Source organism: Electrona antarctica (assembly GCF_951216825.1).
Source record: "Electrona antarctica genome assembly, chromosome: 11".
In the NCBI taxonomy this organism is placed as follows: domain Eukaryota; kingdom Metazoa; phylum Chordata; class Actinopteri; order Myctophiformes; family Myctophidae; genus Electrona; species Electrona antarctica.
Window position 1 is genome coordinate 40,404,100 of NC_136792.1, and position 18,118 is coordinate 40,422,217.

General features: G+C 44.7%; 1 protein-coding gene across 2 annotated transcripts in view; it reads left to right on the forward strand.

Moving 5' to 3' along the window:
- The window catches only part of pik3cb (phosphatidylinositol-4,5-bisphosphate 3-kinase, catalytic subunit beta), a 103,551-nt gene that overhangs the window by 71,069 nt on the left and 14,364 nt on the right, over positions 1-18,118 (forward strand). The window contains exons 7-15 of one of the 2 annotated variants that reach the window (XM_079514670.1): positions 617-784; positions 5,245-5,334; positions 6,741-6,995; positions 8,782-8,878; positions 9,976-10,106; positions 11,420-11,470; positions 15,767-15,955; positions 17,197-17,318; positions 17,928-18,101. In XM_079514670.1, coding sequence (XP_079370796.1) covers positions 617-784; positions 5,245-5,334; positions 6,741-6,995; positions 8,782-8,878; positions 9,976-10,106; positions 11,420-11,470; positions 15,767-15,955; positions 17,197-17,318; positions 17,928-18,101 — 1,277 coding nt within the window. The remainder of the gene's footprint in view (positions 1-616; positions 785-5,244; positions 5,335-6,740; positions 6,996-8,781; positions 8,879-9,975; positions 10,107-11,419; positions 11,471-15,766; positions 15,956-17,196; positions 17,319-17,927; positions 18,102-18,118) is intronic. The other variant, XM_079514671.1, reaches the window with a different exon arrangement.

The window sequence follows — 18,118 nt, forward strand, 5'->3', positions numbered from 1 at the left end:
CGCCACCGAGTGGCGCGCTAAGAGCTTGTAGGTCTGCTATTTTTGAAAAAAAGTGAAAATAATTTCTTTTTTTTGAAAATAATTTGGGGACCCCCTAAAATAATTTGGCGACCCCCCGAGGGGTCGCGACCCACGGGTTGAGAACCCCTGGTGTAGACAGTACTGCTTATAGTCAGCTGGGCAGGCATGTGCTGTATGCATGCCATGTGTACTTTGTCGGAACTTTGTCGGTACTTTGTACTTTGTCGGTACTTTGTCGGAACATGTGCTGTATGCATGCCATGTGTACTTTGTCGGAACTTGGTGTACAGATTTCAAATTTCACTCTTATGTACGTACTTAAAATGAATATCAACATGGTTTGACCTTAACCTTGGCACACATACAGTACACAGTGTGTGCTACTGTTTGTCATTCTTATGGTGTTGTTGTATTGCGGTTGTATTGAATGTTCTCTAGATATGTACAGTGCTGTGGTAAAGGAATTCGCCTTTGGGAGCCAATATAGTCTTAAGTCTTTAATCATGCATTATGAGATTTCTCCTGTGCTAGCACACAACCTTCTGGGGGTAAACACTTAACTCTGCATTCCTCTCCTGTCTTGTCTGTGTTGCAGTACATTCGGGAATGTTTGCAAACCAAGGAATCTCCCCACCTCACCCTGGTCCATACCCAGATCGTCGAAGCCATGTTCGAAAAGGAGATCAAAGCCATAGGAGCAGTGGTCACACGCAAGTCCTCCAACCCTCCTCTACCACTTCCACCCAAGCGGAGGATCCCCATGGTTAGTCCCAAAATGTTGCACTAGAGCCAGAGCAATATACTGTATCAGCCCATTGTTTGACTTCTTTGGTGACATCGGTATTGACAATTATATGCAGTCAATGTGTCCCGATTTTCAACCACGGTTTCAACCATTGTTCAAAAACGGTGTCCGGGGGAGGGACGCCAGGCATTGAGGGTGATCTTTGTCATTGCATGCACCCCTATGGCCTGGGGTGGCTCATGTCACTGCATGTACTCCACCTGTCACTGCATGTACTTCACCTGTCACTGCATTTGCTCCACCTGTCACTTCATGTGCTCCACCTGTCACTGCATGTACTCCACCTGTCACTGCATGTACTTCACCTGTCACTGCATTTGCTCCACCTGTCACTGCATGTACTCCACCTGTCACTGCATGTACTCCACCTGTCACTGCATGTACTTCACCTGTCACTGCATGTACTCCACCTGTCACTGCATGTGCTCCACCTATCACTGCATATGGGCTGGGGTGGCACCTGTCACTGCATGTACTCCTATGGGCTAGGGTGGCACCTGTCACTGCATGTACTCCACCTGTCACTGCATGTACTCCTATGGCCTGGGGTGGCGCCTGTCACTGCATGTACTCCTATGGCCTGGGGTGGCTCCTGTCACTGCATGTACTTCACCTGTCACTGCATGTACTCCACCTGTCACTGCATGTACTCCTATGGCCTGGGGTGGCGCCTGTCACTGCATGTACTCCTATGGCCTGGGGTGGCGCCTGTCACTGCATGTACTCCTATGGCCTGGGGTGGCTCCTGTCACTGCATGTGCTCCTATGGCCTGGGGTGGCTCCTGTCACTACATGTACTCCTATGGCCTGGGGTGGCGCCTGTCACTGCATGTACTCCTATGGCCTGGGGTGGCGCCTGTCACTGCATGTGCTCCTATGGCCTGGGGTGGCTCCTGTCACTACATGTACTCCTATGGCCTGGGGTGGCTCCTGTCACTGCATGTGCTCCTATGGCCTGGGGTGGCGCCTGTCACTGCATGTGCTCCTATGGCCTGGGGTGGCTCCTGTCACTGCATGTGCTCCTATGGCCTGGGGTGGCTCCTGTCACTGCATGTGCTCCTATGGCCTGGGGTGGCTCCTCACTGGCAGGTGAGGTACAACAGCAGTGGCAAGCAGTAGTATGAATTAATTGGCGATTAAACGGTTAAATTGGGAGAAAAAAGTAATCGGCTATGTAAAAAGGTTGGCCGATGGCACAAGGCTCCATAAAGTAGACAAGTCCACTGTTTTTTTTACATACAAACATTTGTTTCTTTTACAATATTTTTATTTAAACCTATGAACATTCTGTGCAGGATTTCACAGTGCAAGCCTGAGCAAAAATAATTCAAAAACAAAGACTGGCCAAAACAATACAATGAAAACTAAACCCAAGGAAAACAACAAATCAGGAACCCAACATAACTGTTGAAGGGTTAGTTCAGAATTTGGGACTTAAAGCTGTAGGAAGTGGTTGCAAAGGAATTGACCTATTAATTGACCTATTAAGTAGTTGCGCTATCACGCAACTACTTAATAGGTCAACAATACAAATTAAGCTAGTTTTGTGGATTCATTTATTTGTTTATTTTATATGTGTGGCCAGGCCACCAGACCCCGGAACTACTAAATTCCTAAGATTAAGTCCAAACATCTGAACTAACCCTTTAACAGGCTAAAACCTCCTGGCCCTGGCAGCTCCCCCCTGAAGTTGACCCTGGCTGGCCTCAAGCCAAACTGAACTCCTTCACCTGTAGCAAGCATTCCCTTTAACCCATTTTGGGCGGGAACCCCTTTTGGTGTTAGCATTATGTTATGCTTTAGCTATTGAAAAATAGCAGATCTACAAGCTCGTAGCGCGCCACCGAGTGGCGCGCTACGAGCTTGTAGGTCTGCTATTTTTGAAAAATTGAAGAACGACTGACACAGAAACATAGCTTTTTCAGAAAACTGTCAGGATGTAGAAGACATTTTTAGAATCTGATCTCAGGTCAAAAGCAGGCTACTCTAAAATAAAAGATAGAAAATAAAAGGAAATGGAAACAAATAGAAAGAAATACACCAATGTTTGACTTTTTGGCACCAGTCAGGCTCTATTGTGCACTGTGTGAGTGGCACTGACGTTATTGTAAATGCTCTATTCTCTCCTCCCTGAAAGAGGGAAGCTTCAGGGCATTGAGTTCAGTTACAACACACCAAGGCAGGTGTGCAGGTTTACCAAGTAAACACCATGTGGTGGTCATTGCCATGCCACCTGCCTCTCACGGGGAAGTGCATTGTGTGCATTAAAATCAGGTCAGCCCTGCCTTACCTTCAACACACTATACAGGCAGCTGTTCATCATGCTTTGATGTGCCTCCATGCTGTAAAGGTCAGGCCAATTTAATTGGCTCTCCATAGCGAGTTCCCCTGGCGGCATAATTGCCGGATGCCATGGCGATGGATGGTGTTCCACGGAGATGCGTGCTTTGTCACAGGAGGATAGCACTGTAAATAGTAGGGTTGTCAGGTGTCCAGTGATCCATATATCACTATATCAGCCACATGCTACCAAAGGTGCAACGGCTTTTGTTTTCGTTTTGCTGAATTTACAAAAACGTATGTACTGTTGCAACAACCCATTCACATGACATTTGCATAGGCATGTCATGATTTTATTTATTTAAAATCGATTGAAACTGGTGAAAATGTAAATAGATTTTATTTATTTATAGAGGCGCAGAAAATTGCCAAAAAAACGAAAAAGAAAATACAGGATCTTTGTAAGAGTTTGGCAACCAGGTGGTTATCCCCCCACTAGGTGTTCCAATCACAGCTTTCCAATGGAATGTTTGCAATGGATTTTGGATAATCAGAAAATAAGCTCTGTAGGCAAACAAAGGCTTATGATATTAACACGTTTTGCTCCACAAATCACCACAGTTTTAAACCACACGATTAATTGAAACAGGATGGATGGATACCGTGGGCATGGGATTGTTGATTAAGTTTAAGGGTGCAACAGCTAATCGAACTAATCAATAAAAAACATCTGTTTCAATCAAATCTATGTACAAAAATGGCAAAGCTCATAATGCATCGCGAAGACTTGGGATGCGAACCGCTGTGAGCTTGTAAATCGTCTATTTTTGTGTAACACGGAGCGGCAGTGGAGTGTCATAATACCCCTATCTTCCCCCCCCTCCCCTCGGGAGTGCCGTGTCTGAAAATGCACTCGCTCCTTCTGATTGTGGGGGAGAGAGACTATTTCTTGCCACATTGTGTCGGTCCGTTCCGCGCCCGAGGCTGCAACTGCCGAGACATGCGTTGCTGGTTAAAAATCACCTGTGTCTTCCTTGTGAGGTTAGGGTCTGTGGTAGGGTGTCGGACTGATGCCGCCGGAGTCGCCGGAAATTGGTGGCGACTCCGCAGCTGACGCCGCTGCTGGAAAATACACCCGCTCTCCCTCGACTGAATTGCACTCAAGACAATCAAAACGAGCCTCGCACCTCCTCCTGGCCAGCCGGGGGGGGGCGCCTGATGGAGGGGAAAAAAACTGGTCGGAAATAACGTGTTCCTTTCACGCGCTACAGTACGTCTGGCCGGTGAACCTCACCCCTGTCTGGCGAAAAGAAGCAGCTTGGACTCCTCATGCATAGAAGGAAGCATGAGGTCAGCTCCCCCCCCCCCCCCCCCCCCCCCGGTTGGCAGAGGAAGTGTAGCACTCAGGATTACATTAGATAATTGACACTGGGTAAAAAAAGAACAAAAAGCCCCGCACTCAACTCATGTGTTATTCACACATCGTCGCTGTCGGCCACAAACCAGTTATGTACAAAACCGTTACTTTTCAGGAAATGGGGGGGGGGGGGGGGGGGGAGGAGAACCCCTGTTCTGATGGACCCAATATAGTTATTATTTAGTCACAAGATCTTGTCAATACATTCCTTTGTTAAATATTTAGTAAACCCACAGACAGACTTTCAATTCAACACGTCACTGGCATACGACAAAGTATAAAATAGAGTATTCATTAAAAAACATGAAAAGATTACTAATATAAATGATACAATGTTTCTGCCTGAGAGGCCCACGCACACACATACTGTATGTACACACACACACACACACACACACACACACACACACACACACACACACACACACACACACACACACACAGTTAGCCAATAGCAGGAAGTGTGCTAGTTAGTCATGATTGTGGGCTCTAGCCGTGGGCCAGTCATATGATGATGTTTGTCCTGACGACTGCTGACCCTTGCAAATCCACTCGGCTCGACATCACAATGACCTGCCTGACCCTCGTGCGTGTGTGCGTGCGTGTGTGTGTGCGCACGCGTGTGCTTGCAGGGAATGGGGTAGATGTGAGGTGCATTGATGTGTTATTCTTGCTAAATATAAGTGTCTTCTGCCTCTATATCCCTGCCTCCCTCCTCCAGCAAGTCCAGACGAGTGTTTGGGACGTGTCCAGCCCGTTTAAGATAGTCCTACTAAAAGGCAGCAAGGTGAACGCAGAGGAGACTGCCAAGGTAAATTAAACTTTGTGTGGCATGTGTTGTACATATAGATAGAAAGATATTCAAAGATATCATCACATACTTCCTCTCACTGAGACCCCTTTTCCACCGGTTGGTTCCCAATTATGGGAACCGGTTCTGTTCTTTGTTGTTCTTTGTCCATGAGCCAGAGCAACGTTAATTATTAATTGAGTGGGCAAAACCATACCTATATTAGATTATCACCATGAAACTTCCCCAGTTGATTACTTGCACGAAGACAATGATTTATTGTATTACAAATTTTATTTTTTCAAATATGCAAATGAGGCATTATATATTTGGGGAGGAGGAGGGGTAGCGGGGTCAACCAATAAATAGGAAGTCGGTGTTGGTTCCACCCTACTATAATTGGTAAATGGTGCATTTATATAGCGCTTTTACACATTCATCCATTCACACACACATTCATAGACCGATGGAGGAGGAAACCATGCAAGGCACCAACCTGCACATCAGGAGCAATTAGGGGTTCAGAGTCTTGCTCAAGGACACTAACTCTGGGGGAGCCTGGGATCGAACTGGGAACCTCATGATTCCCATCCAGCGACTCTACCCACTCTACCCCTGAGCCACTGCCGCCCAGTTTAAACACAAACAAGTCACATAGAACTTCACCCACATTCAGAGGTGGTTTCAAATCTGATTTTAAGAGATCTGTCTCAGTCTGACTGCAGTAACCTGACCTAAATCGGATTCCATGTGACTTGTTTGTATTTAGACTTACTTAAACAACTCCAATCTGGATGTGTGTCGGCACAGATCTGATTCAATCTGGATGTGTGTGTCGGCACAGATCTGATTCAATCTGGATGTGTGTCGGCACAGATCTGATTCAATCTGGATGTGTGTGTCGGCACAGATCTGATTCAATCTGGATGTGTGTCGGGCACAGATCTGATTCAATTTGGATGTGTGTGTCGGCACAGATCTGATTCAATCTGGATGTGTGTGTCGGCACAGATCTGATTCAATCTGGATGTGTGTCGGCACAGATCTGATTCAATCTGGATGTGTGTGTCGGCACAGATCTGATTCAATCTGGATGTGTGTGTCGGCACAGATCTGATTCAATCTGGATGTGTGTGTCGGCACAGATCTGATTCAATCTGGATGTGTGTGTCGGCACAGATCTGATTCAATCTGGATGTGTGTGTCGGCACAGATCTGATTCAATCTGGATGTGTGTGTCGGCACAGATCTGATTCAATCTGGATGTGTGTGTCGGCACAGATCTGATTCAATCTGGATGTGTGTCGGGCACAGATCTGATTCAAGCTGGATGTGTGTCGGGCACAGATCTGATTCAATCTGGATGTGTGTCGGCACAGATCTGATTCAAGCTGGATCTTTTGCGTCTCTCTCTCCTCCGTCCTCAGGTCCAGGTGCGGGCGGGTCTCTTCCACGGCACGGAGCTGCTGTGCAAGCCGGCGGCGAGCAGCGAGAGCGGCGGGCGCTCGGAGCACGCGTGGTCGGACGGCACGCTGGAGTTTGAGATCGCCGTGAGCGACCTGCCGCGCATGACGCGCCTCTGCTTCGCCGTGTACGCCATCATGGACAAGGTGAAGAAGCAGAAGTCCACCAAGAACACACACGTCAACAAGTACCAGACCATCCGCAAGGCCGGGAAAGTGGTGAGGGAGCCGCGCACGCAGCTTCATACGCACACGCACGCACACAACATGCACGTTCATGCATGTGATTATACGCACACTATCCGCAAGGTCAGTTTTGTATATTGTCCAATTTGATACTTTATACTATATCAGTATCAGCCAGTAGTATGGTGTCATTAGAATAGGTATACAGTTTATACCTATTCTAATGACACCATACTACTGGCTTGTCCAGCATGTTTAATCCTTTGACTTTTACTTACAGAATACTACACATTAGACATTTCTTCTGACCATTTTCCAAGGCATATTATAGTAGTTTGTTTGATTTCTTTTTTTAGGAAGCAGAAGATTGTGTTCTTTTCAGTACAGTATATTTTATATTATTTATAGTATATAAAATACACTTGCAGTGACTCAAAACTCTCAATCCAACACGGTGAATTGTGGCTTATATTTTGTGGTTGCATTTGAATGCATTTTGAAGCGCTGATCATTTCGAAAAGTTGACTTTATTAATCATGCAATGATGTTTAGGCATGTATTATTCAGTTTGGCATGACTCATGACTCTGGATAAAAATGTGAACAAACAGAAAATCTACCAATAAAGCCATTAATGGATAAATTGTCTGTTTCTGTACAATATTATATGGCTGAAGCTCTGAATAGACATTGACATGAATTGACAGCGGTATGACCATGTAATTAATTGATGCAATAATCTTATATTGCCTTTATCATGCTTTATGTCTTAGACTTAGATTAATTGTTTTATCTCTAAAGCAACAGTAATACAACTGCACTGCAAAGTGCTTTGTGTAGGCCTGGAAAACCCTGGAATTTTCTTAAACGTTGTTCCAGTTACGGAAAAATCATGGACAAAGACGGAATAGTTTTAACTCATCGACTGCCAGAATGAATACTGTCTGTCCAGTCACTGCTGTACAGTACTTACTGTCAGGACCTGCCCAGTCACTGCTGTACAGTACTTACTGTCAGGACCTGTGCCTAATTCAAGGGGCAAAAATACCCCGGCTCTTGAACCGGAAGTTAGCAAAAAGCTAAAGGATTCTCTACGTGTGTACAGTTGGGTGCCACCGATATTGTCCCTTATCATTTGACCCATTTAGGCCTGACCTCAAAATTAAAAAAAATCCTTCTAAATCCTCCAGTTTTCTGAAATAAATATTTTCACGATTTTTCAAAAATAGCAGACCTACAAGCTCATAGCTAAATTATAACAATGTTTAAAACACCAAAAGGGGTTCCCGCCCAAAATGGGTTAACTGTCCTTTTGCGCAGATCACGCAAACCTCAGCAAAAAGAAAAGGACAATATCGATGGCCTCCAACTGTACGTCTGTAATACACGTAACTCGAGAACCGTTCCCCCCCCCCCCCCCCCACCGACTTCAAATTCGACACACGCGTTCCACACCCCCACAGGGAGTGCAGTGCCCGGTGTCAAGTCCGTCGAATAGCTGGTTGTCCTGGAAATGATTAGATCTTTGTCATTGCACTTACAAAATACTTTTGAAAAGTAAATAAATAATTGAGTTGTTTTAAATTGATGAAAAGTTGGGATTGTTTTATTTAAACTTTTCTAAATGTAGTAAATGGAAAAAAGAAGAAATTTACTCGTGAGCCATAAAATGTGGTCCGCCACCCAAAGATGGGTCCCAGGAGCCCACTGTTTGGGTAACGGTGTGCTAATCCATGTCTCTCTCTCTCTCTCTCTCTCTCTCTCTCTCTCTCTCTCTCTCTCTCTCTCTCTCTCTCTCTCTCTCTCTCTCTGGCTTGCAGCACTACCCTATAGCCTGGGTCAACGTCATGGTATTCGACTACAAAGGACAGCTGAAGACTGGCGACATTGTCCTGCACAGCTGGTCCTCTTTCCCTGGTACAGTACAGACACATACAACCATATATACTAGGGACTAGGGCTGCACGATATGGACAAACATTAACTCTGTCCATTGTCAATGTCTTGGAAAGACAAACATTATTTAAACCTGTATATAGGAGGGGCTAGCGCCCCTCAAAAATGCATACTAACAAGTCAATATCGCTCACGATACAGTATATCAACGATATATTGACGATATATTGCGATACCGATATTGTGCATGTTCATACCTCGATAATGATACGATAACGACATATTGTGCAGCCTTACTAGGGACGCCGCTAGCCATTATCTTCTTTTCCTGGCACAGACACATACAAGCATACAGACTAGCCTAGGGATCCGAGCGATTATTCTATCGATGGATTTTTTTAAATTCATTTCAAATGTTTGATTAACCACTTAAGCCCGATTTTATAATTTGTCGCACCACAGTGTCATTCAATGACAAATAGTGAAAATAGAAGTTGCATTAATAATAATAATGATAATAATAATAGCTCAGATTTATATAGCTAAGTAGCCCAAAGTCACTTTACATAAAAGTGAAGGAACCAACATAATTATAAAACCAATATAGAGCACCGAAGTCCTGACGTAACTCGCTCATCCCCCCATAAAAAGTACATGAACCCGTGGATTTGCGCCCTCTACCGATATTGACGTCAGACTTCGGTGCTCTATTATATTATAAATAAAAAATCACACCCGTGTGAAGTAAGTGGTGAAGTAAGTGATTCCAGACCCACAGGAACGCACCCAGGGTGCCGGACCGATTCCGGCGAGCCGCCCCGCGTCCGAAACGGTTGAGAAATGACAGAGTTACAGCCATGCTGTTTTCGTGCTCAGATGCACCCACACACCCACCGACACACCCACCCACCCACACACATAGTCACTTAAGGAAGTGGTTGCACCACTTAAAAAGATAAAAGGCTATGCATGGGTTGCGGGGACATCTTGAGTCGGCCTCATTGCATTGTAGTGCACACACAAGAGAAATGCATTATTCAATATCGTCTTCATGTGTTTCTGCATGCGTGCACGTTTGTGTGTGTGTTTGTGTGTTGGTGGTGTGTTGTGTTGCTCAGATGAACTTGAAGAGATGCTGAACCCAATAGGAACCATCCAGACCAATCCCTACACTGAAAACGCTACTGCCCTGCACATCCACTTCCCTGAATACCTACCCCATCCCATCGTCTTCCCTCCCTTCGACAAGGTCAGCGTCCACGCACGCACGCACGCACGCACGCACGCACACATACACACATACACGTTTGGATTTATATAGGCCTACTGTACTTGCGTGAGGACATCAATATTTTAGGACAGTGATTTATTGAATAATTAGTAAAAAGATAATAAAAAACCCTAAATCTAAAACCGAAAAATAGAAGCCCTGGATGGGCTATTAACTCATTCCATGCCACAGGACGCCTTTGGACGCCTCCCCTTTTGATAATTTTGTCTACTAAAACTATGACGAAAAATGAAAACGGGTAAACGGGTTGGGAATCACTGCTAGAGCCGTACAAATCTTCTCTTATGGGGGTCCCTGGCATATCTCTTCAAATGGGGGTCTGTGGGCTCATTAGTGTCAATTTGCGGGTCATTGAAAAAGTTTGGGAACCACTGCCCTAGTGTAGGTACCCTCATAAAAAACTGATCCTGGTCTCTATACTGCCTCCCCCTGGTCAACTGGGGCGCCTGATGGAAGAGAACGGAACTGGTTGGAATAACGTGTTCCTTTCATGCGCTACTTCCTCCAGGGAAACTCCCCCCTGTTATGTGATGAGAAGTGGTCTGGTCTGCTCACTCCTCATGCATTGAAGGAAGCATGAGCTCAGCTCGTGGCTCTCCCCAGGTTGGCAGAGGGAGAGTAGCGCCCAGGATTACAGCTTCTTAGGCAATTGGCACCGGGTGAAAAATGGGTTACAAAAATCGTGGGATAAACGTGAGCTTGTAGATCTGCTATTTTCAGAATCAACCAAGTGTAAAATCAGTCATCAAAATCAACTGTCAACTAAAACACTTAATATGACTAAAATGTGATTAAAACTAAATTAAATGTTATTAACCCCTAAACCTATAACCTCTAAATGTCTAATCCTAACCAGATCCAACCTGAATCGTAAACCCATCTCCCCAAATCTTGTTTTAACAATACAAAACAGGAAAATGTTCTTGAATTGTACTGTGGGGTCATTTGGCCCTCACTTGTATAGTAACACAAGTACACGCGCACGCACAAGCGCACACACAGACATGCAGTTAGATGCATACTCATACAGACGCATTTTCCAAAGACCTCCGAATGTACAGTAATGACGTCAGTCGCACTGATGCATCCACAGCATCGATTGAGTGTGAAGGTCAGGTTTACATGAGGTGTGTGCAGGACAATTTGTCTCTGCCTCCTAATGGTAACTTCTGATGGAGACAAAGTGGCACATGTCAGCAAAATAAGGCCTGGAATGCTCAGCCTGCTCATCTGTCTGTCTGTCTGTCCGTCTCTCTGTCTATTCATTGCAGATCCTGGAAAAAGCTGCAGAGATCTGCAAAGCAAGTGACTGCGTATCAATGGTGAGTTTAATGCACTAGTTCTCAACATTCTGGTCCGGGGATGACCAGGGGTCTAAATTGACCCTTATGGGTCTGTAACTCTTGAGAGTTTCCGATAGAAAAAAAAAAAACAATTAAAAAATGTGAGAATTATGCAAACCCGTGCAGACTTCACCTGTGTTTATACACCAGATTATGTTTAAATCCAGATTATGAGATACTTTACTTAGACTACGAGATCTCATCATCATCCTTTTTCGACTGTGGTCGAGATCATGGATTTCACAATGCCACGCCAGACTTTCCGGTCCTTCATTGCCATCCCCAGTTCCTGTTTACTGATGCATGTGTCCATCAGGGAACGACAGTTTTCTGCTTTGAGGCAGGATTCCAGAGAAGAAGGGAAGATATAACCTCATTGGCAGCTCTATAGCAGTGGCCGGCAAACTGTGTTCTTCTGGATCGGACTAGTGAAGAAACACAGGGAAGGTTGCCGTATATTAGATTAGATATTAGTCGATGGGTGGCTCTTCCAAGACAGATTTTGTGCTCTCATTAGAAGGCGGGTCTAAGTGCCATCCAACCGTTTCTCTAATTTCTTTGAAAGTGTCCATGTCTCGGAGCCCTAGAGTAGAATCGGCTCAACGGTAGGCCTAAATATTTCTACTAAGCTGGGATGACCAGATCAGGGGTTCAGTGCCAAGATAGCTTGAACGAGTTTGTGTTTCAGAGCATTCTGCGGCCAAGCTCAAGGTAATTGTTTTTACAAAAATGTCCCTCCCATAAAATGACCGTGCACCCATCATGTGCAGTGCTAATTTCAGCATAATAAAAATAATCTTCCTGCTGAGCATGATCTCATTCTTCCAGTCTTCCAGCATGGTGAGAGTGAGACACACATTATCTGGCAGGCAGACGCACGCTTACACACGCACGCACGCACGCACGCACGCACGCACTCACGCACACACTTGACACACTGTCAGTCTTTCTCACATGCGTATTAGTTACTAACTGATGTCACAGCATTTCTTTCTGTGACATCAGCTAGGACAGGGCTTCTCAAACTGCTTTGGCCCAGGTACCTCTTGGAGGGGAGAAAGTACCCCCTCATCCTCACAACACCGATAAGCATATTATACTTACAACCTCATGTGTACATTTAGATATTTGTATTGAAACCCTTTCCATCAAAATGATTCAGACCCATTTCATAGTCATAAACAGAAACCACTACTTCAATAATTAAAGGAGCATTCAGTGATTTGGGTGATTTGGAGAAAAAAAAAGGTCCACCCGGTAACAAGATGTGCACATGCACATGCTCTACAGTGAGGGAAGTACAACAGACCAACAGCATGCGCACCAATGCCCGCCCCACTCGATCATGATTGGAGGAAGGCCCCTCTCATCCTGATTGGATGAAGGCTTTGCCACCCAAAGCCCAAACCGAAACTAGGGTTTCTTGACCCCAGGGGCTCACTGGGGACAGGGAGGTACTCCTTATATGGTCATCACACTTTATAGTAGGGAGGATTATCCAAAAAATAAGAAAAAATAAGTGATATTTGAATTAAGTGAAATCACTGAATATACCTTTAATCATGTGCCATTTTTTAATCTTCTTTTCATCTTGTTTTTAGTTCTTTTTTAAATCACAGTTATTTGAACAGGAATTGCTGTGACTCCGGCAGGGTGTAGCTGTAGCATCAAAGCATCTTCCCTACCCTCTCCCCTAACTCGGATCCAGCGTTTGTAATCAGATGTTCTGTATGTGGTTCCTGCTGCACTGGCCCCCCCTATCCAAAAGCCACACGTACAGTACAGGGTGGGTTGACTGGGGGAGTTATGTAATTCCCAGTGATGTGCAGCACTTGTCGGTACATGCCCCAAACATGTAGTGAGAACTATGTATTTCTGCTAGAGTACAGTTTGCTGTTGAATGCAACTAGTAAAGTGTGTGTGTGTGTGTGTGTGTGTGTGTGTGTGTGTGTGTGTGTGTGTGTGTGTGCGTGTGTGTGTGTGTGTGTGTGTGTGTGTGTGTGTGTGTGTGTGTGTGTGTGTGTGTGTGTGTGTGTGTGTGTGTGTGTGTGTGTGTGTGTGTGTGTGTGTGTGTGTGTGTGTGTGTGTGTGTGTGCGCAAAGATGAAGCATGCAGAGATGCTAATGCACCATGCAGAACTACAGTACAAGTTATTGCGAGTGAACGAGGCAAAGTATACATGGGCTGAATGCTGCTGTTCAGTTGTCGGTGCCACTTGAACCCTATTGTCCTTATTCTGGGGGCGAACATTTGGTGAAAATGGCAGATCTACCAGCTTGCAGCACGTCGCAATGCAATGCACTGTGAGCTTGTAGATCGCCTATTTTCTTCAAAGACATTGACTGTAGAACAAGGCCTAGTACAGAGTACATGGGCATAAGGGCTACGCTTGCATGCGGGCCCTTTGTCTAAGACAAATTTCTTCCTCTGGAGACAAATAATAAAGAACCTTGAACCTTGAACAGAGTCCTGGGGGAACGTATAAAGACCGTAGGCTTAGCGGCTGATCGTTGGCATGGAATCAAAACTATGGAAGAAAGTTCACGCTGGCTGGTTGACCGTGACAACCGTACATTTGATGGACATTCAAGGAAAATGTGATCAGCCGCTATACCGTCAATGTCAATGTCAGGGGGCGGTTTAATCAAGAGCGGTTAAACGGGAGTTGTACAAGAGTAGGATAGTGTCTGTTCAGTGCTGTGTGTGCCACTGAAAATGAGCTGGTTCAAAGAATACGGCTGCTGACCTACTGTACTACTGAGGAGTGTAAAGTCACGTGGTCACATTTACTTGGACCCATTTTGAGGGATGCATACATGGTGTACAGTATGTCAATAGACGTGATAAGACGATGACATGATGTGCTACTTGTCATGACAGATCTCAGTTCAGTTGTTGTGGGAGATTCACGGAGATCAGTACCTTGAGACATAAGTTATATTTTCCAGCATTGTGGAAGAAACACTAACTGATAGTTAAGAATTAAGCTTTGTAGAAGCTGCGGTGCACTGAGGCTGTCATGGTGCCTTTCGTTGACTCCTTATGTCATGTTGGTGATTATCCTTAAGACTTCTCTATAAAAAGGAGCTTGAACCATGTGTGTCCCTTGATGTTAGGGTCCCATTTTATATAGTTAGAATATTTACATGTATGTCAGTGTCTTTGTATTTTAAAGGCAATGTCATCATTGTGGAATCAAATTATTTTAAGTCATATAATAAATTTGATCTCTTGGCTTTTCTTTAGATTGATCTTAGGGAAGCAGTGTTTCCAAATTACTTTTGTCATACTCTGCTGCCATCTAGTGGCCAAACAGTTCTCCTTTTCTGCCCTGGGAAGTCTTTACCCCTGCAGGATCTTTCCATCAGCGGCACCCTGGTGACTTCTGCTCAAAATGCCAAGAACTTAGGCATGACCCTGGCTGTCCTTCAAAGCACACATTGCAGCGATCACTTGCTAGTTGCTCCTGTAGGTTTGCACTGTACAATGTCTGAAGCATCAGACCCTAGCTCCTTATACAAGCCTCAGTCATGTCCAGACTTGACTACTGCAACTTGCCGGTCTTCCTTGCTTGCTCACTCAAACCCCTACAGCTCCTCCAGAATGCTGTAGCACGTCTGGTCTCCAACCACACCATATTCTCGCGTTTTCCCAGTCGCTGCTCGCATCCAGTTCAAAACACGGGTGATCATCAATGGACCACAGGCGTGACACCCCCTACCTCCAGGACGTGATCCACCCTTTGTACACACACACACACACACACACGCACGCGTGCGCACACGCATGCACGCACAAACACAAACACACATTCTGGACTGCAGACTCACTCCCTATTCGCTGCAGTCTGAAAACTCACCTTTTCGGTCTCCGGCTCATCCCCTAGCACAAGGTGTTTGTTGATTAGTTGATCACATATCCTATGTACGTTATTTCGATGGTTGCATTCTGCCTGTTCACAGATGCCATTTTTTGTCATGAAACCGTTTGAGAACCACTGCCACAGAAACATGTTTTTTTTCAGAAAACTCTCAGGATTTAACCCATCTTGACCTGAGATCAGATTCTAAAAATGTTTCTATGTCAGTCGTTCTTCGATTTTTCAAAAATAGCAGACCTACAAGCTCGTAGCGCACCACTCGGTGGCGCGCTATGAGCTTGTAGATCTGCTATTTTTCAATAGCTAAAGCATAACATAATGCTAACACCAAAAGGGGTTCCCACCCAAAATGGGTTAATACCATCTCACCAACACAACGTGTTTCTTCTTCTCAGGGTCGAGGAGGCAAGAAGTTTCACATTGAGCTGAAGGAGATCATGGAGCGAGACCCGCTGTCACAGCTGTGCGAGAACGAGAAGGACCTGATCTGGACACTACGCTACGACTGCCGCGAGAACTTCCCCCAGTCACTGCCCAAGCTGCTGCTCTCTGTCAAATGGAGCAAACATGAAGACATGGCTCAGGTTAGATGCGGGGTGTAATGTGGATTGAATGTATAGATATAGATGAACATTGCTTCAATCCATTTGATTGATTGATTGATTTAATTTAGAGAGATACTGTATATCCGTAACTTGTGCTAATTGCTCCTAACTTGGCATGCAACTTGCTTCGAAATTGATGACTACATAACATGACATACAATCACTCACAACAAATGAAACAGATGAAATAGTTTAAAGTTTTGGTTCACTCAGTATGGATATAAATGTTTTGGCTATTTATATAGTACAGGGCTGTGTACCAGTTTCCGTATCGCTGCCCGCAACGAGTTTTGAACACTTATATTAGACACATCAGTGATAGTGTTGATCTCAAGGCGCACCTGTATTCACAGCAAAGAAATAGTCAAATGTATTCAATCTTCAAACTGTGTTGCATGGTTTTGATTGATTGATTGAAATTTTAATTTTACAGTATGCAGAATAGGTACATTTCAAACGAAAGCAATACAAAGTCGATACAAAAATTATCCATGATTAAGCATTACACTTCTTTTAAAGAAGTAAATGGTGGACCCTGTTGTAAAGACTTTACAACAGGGTCCACTATTTTCAATTCATCAGAACATTTAGAAATGTACAAATATACACTTCTTCTATATAAAAAAAAACAGGATATCATAATGTAAAGAAAGTAAAAAATCACACCTGTGTGAACTGAGTGGTGCAACTCCTCTCTCACCCCCCCCCCCCCCTCTCTCTCTCTCTGTCTCTCTCTCTCTCTGTCTCTCATTAGCAGGCAACAGTGCAGCACTATCTCTCTCTCTCTGTTTCTGGCACAACAGCGCCACTTTTGCCCCTACTGCTACTCATAGTCACATAGTCATGTAGTCACATAGTCACATAGGTTAACACGGACATTGCTGTTCTTTGGAGTGGTTGCACCACTCAAAAAGGGAAAACGTGTAGCTTATGGGGAGAAAGGGATGGGGGAGCTCAGACTTAATTGGCGGGCCAGTTGCAGCCGTCCGTAGGTGCTCTTTGAGAGCGGTTTTGAAGGAGCCAAGGAAGGAATTCACATGTCTTAGTGGCTGTTGGTAGGGCGTTCCACATTTTAGTGGCATAGGACTGGAGCAACATGAATGGTCTCAGCTATGTTAAGTCTCAAGCTAAAACGGTTGTGAAACGGTGGCCTAGAGTCAGGCAACTACTGGAACAAAACCTGTGTCTCTCAGTTGACCAGTTGTGTTTGTGTGTCTCAGCTCCAGGCTCTGCTCCAGATCTGGCCCAAGCTCAGTCCCCGAGACGCTCTAGAGCTGCTGGACTTCAACTACCCCGACCAGTACGTCCGAGAGTACTCTGTGGGCTGCCTGAGGGACATGAGGTAAAGCACACACACACACATATGCAATATGAACACACACATACGTACATGCAATATGCTGAGACACACTTCGTTTATAATTTGTGCACTTTTTTAATTTGCGTTAAACCATACTGTTACTGTGTTGACTGGCGTTCCCCGGTCAACAACACTAAATCTCTTGGATGACAATAGCTGACCCCAGAATAGGAACGGGATGCTAGGGTTCATGTGGTTAAGCATCCTTCTTGGAACAGTAATGTGTTCACAACTAGAATGCCTGTTCTACTCTGTACAAGTGTCGTTTTTTCACCATTTCATATCATTTGCCCAGATTATTTTAAATCTTGCAATGTAGGGCTCCAAATAACGGTTATTTTAAAATATTCAATTAATCAAATAATCGAGAAGCGCTTATTTTATTTATATATTATAGTGTATCGAACGAAACGATTAACCACTTTAGCATTATTTTATTTATTTATTTGTTGAACAACCGTATCATGTAAAAAACAGCAAATAGCCGATAAAAAAAAACATGAACCTATAATGCCATAAATCGTGATTGAATATGAATCGATTATTTTATTAAAATATTGATTAGCTATTACTTTTTTTATAATCAATTAGTTGTTGTATGTTTGTGTGTTCTGTCCCCAGTGACGATGAGCTGTCTCAGTACCTCCTGCAGCTGGTGCAGGTGTTACGCTACGAGCCCTACTATGACTGCGCTCTCACCCGCTTCCTCCTAGACCGAGCCCAGCGTAACCGAAAGATAGGGCACTTCCTCTTCTGGCACCTGCGGTGAGGGCGTTAGACCT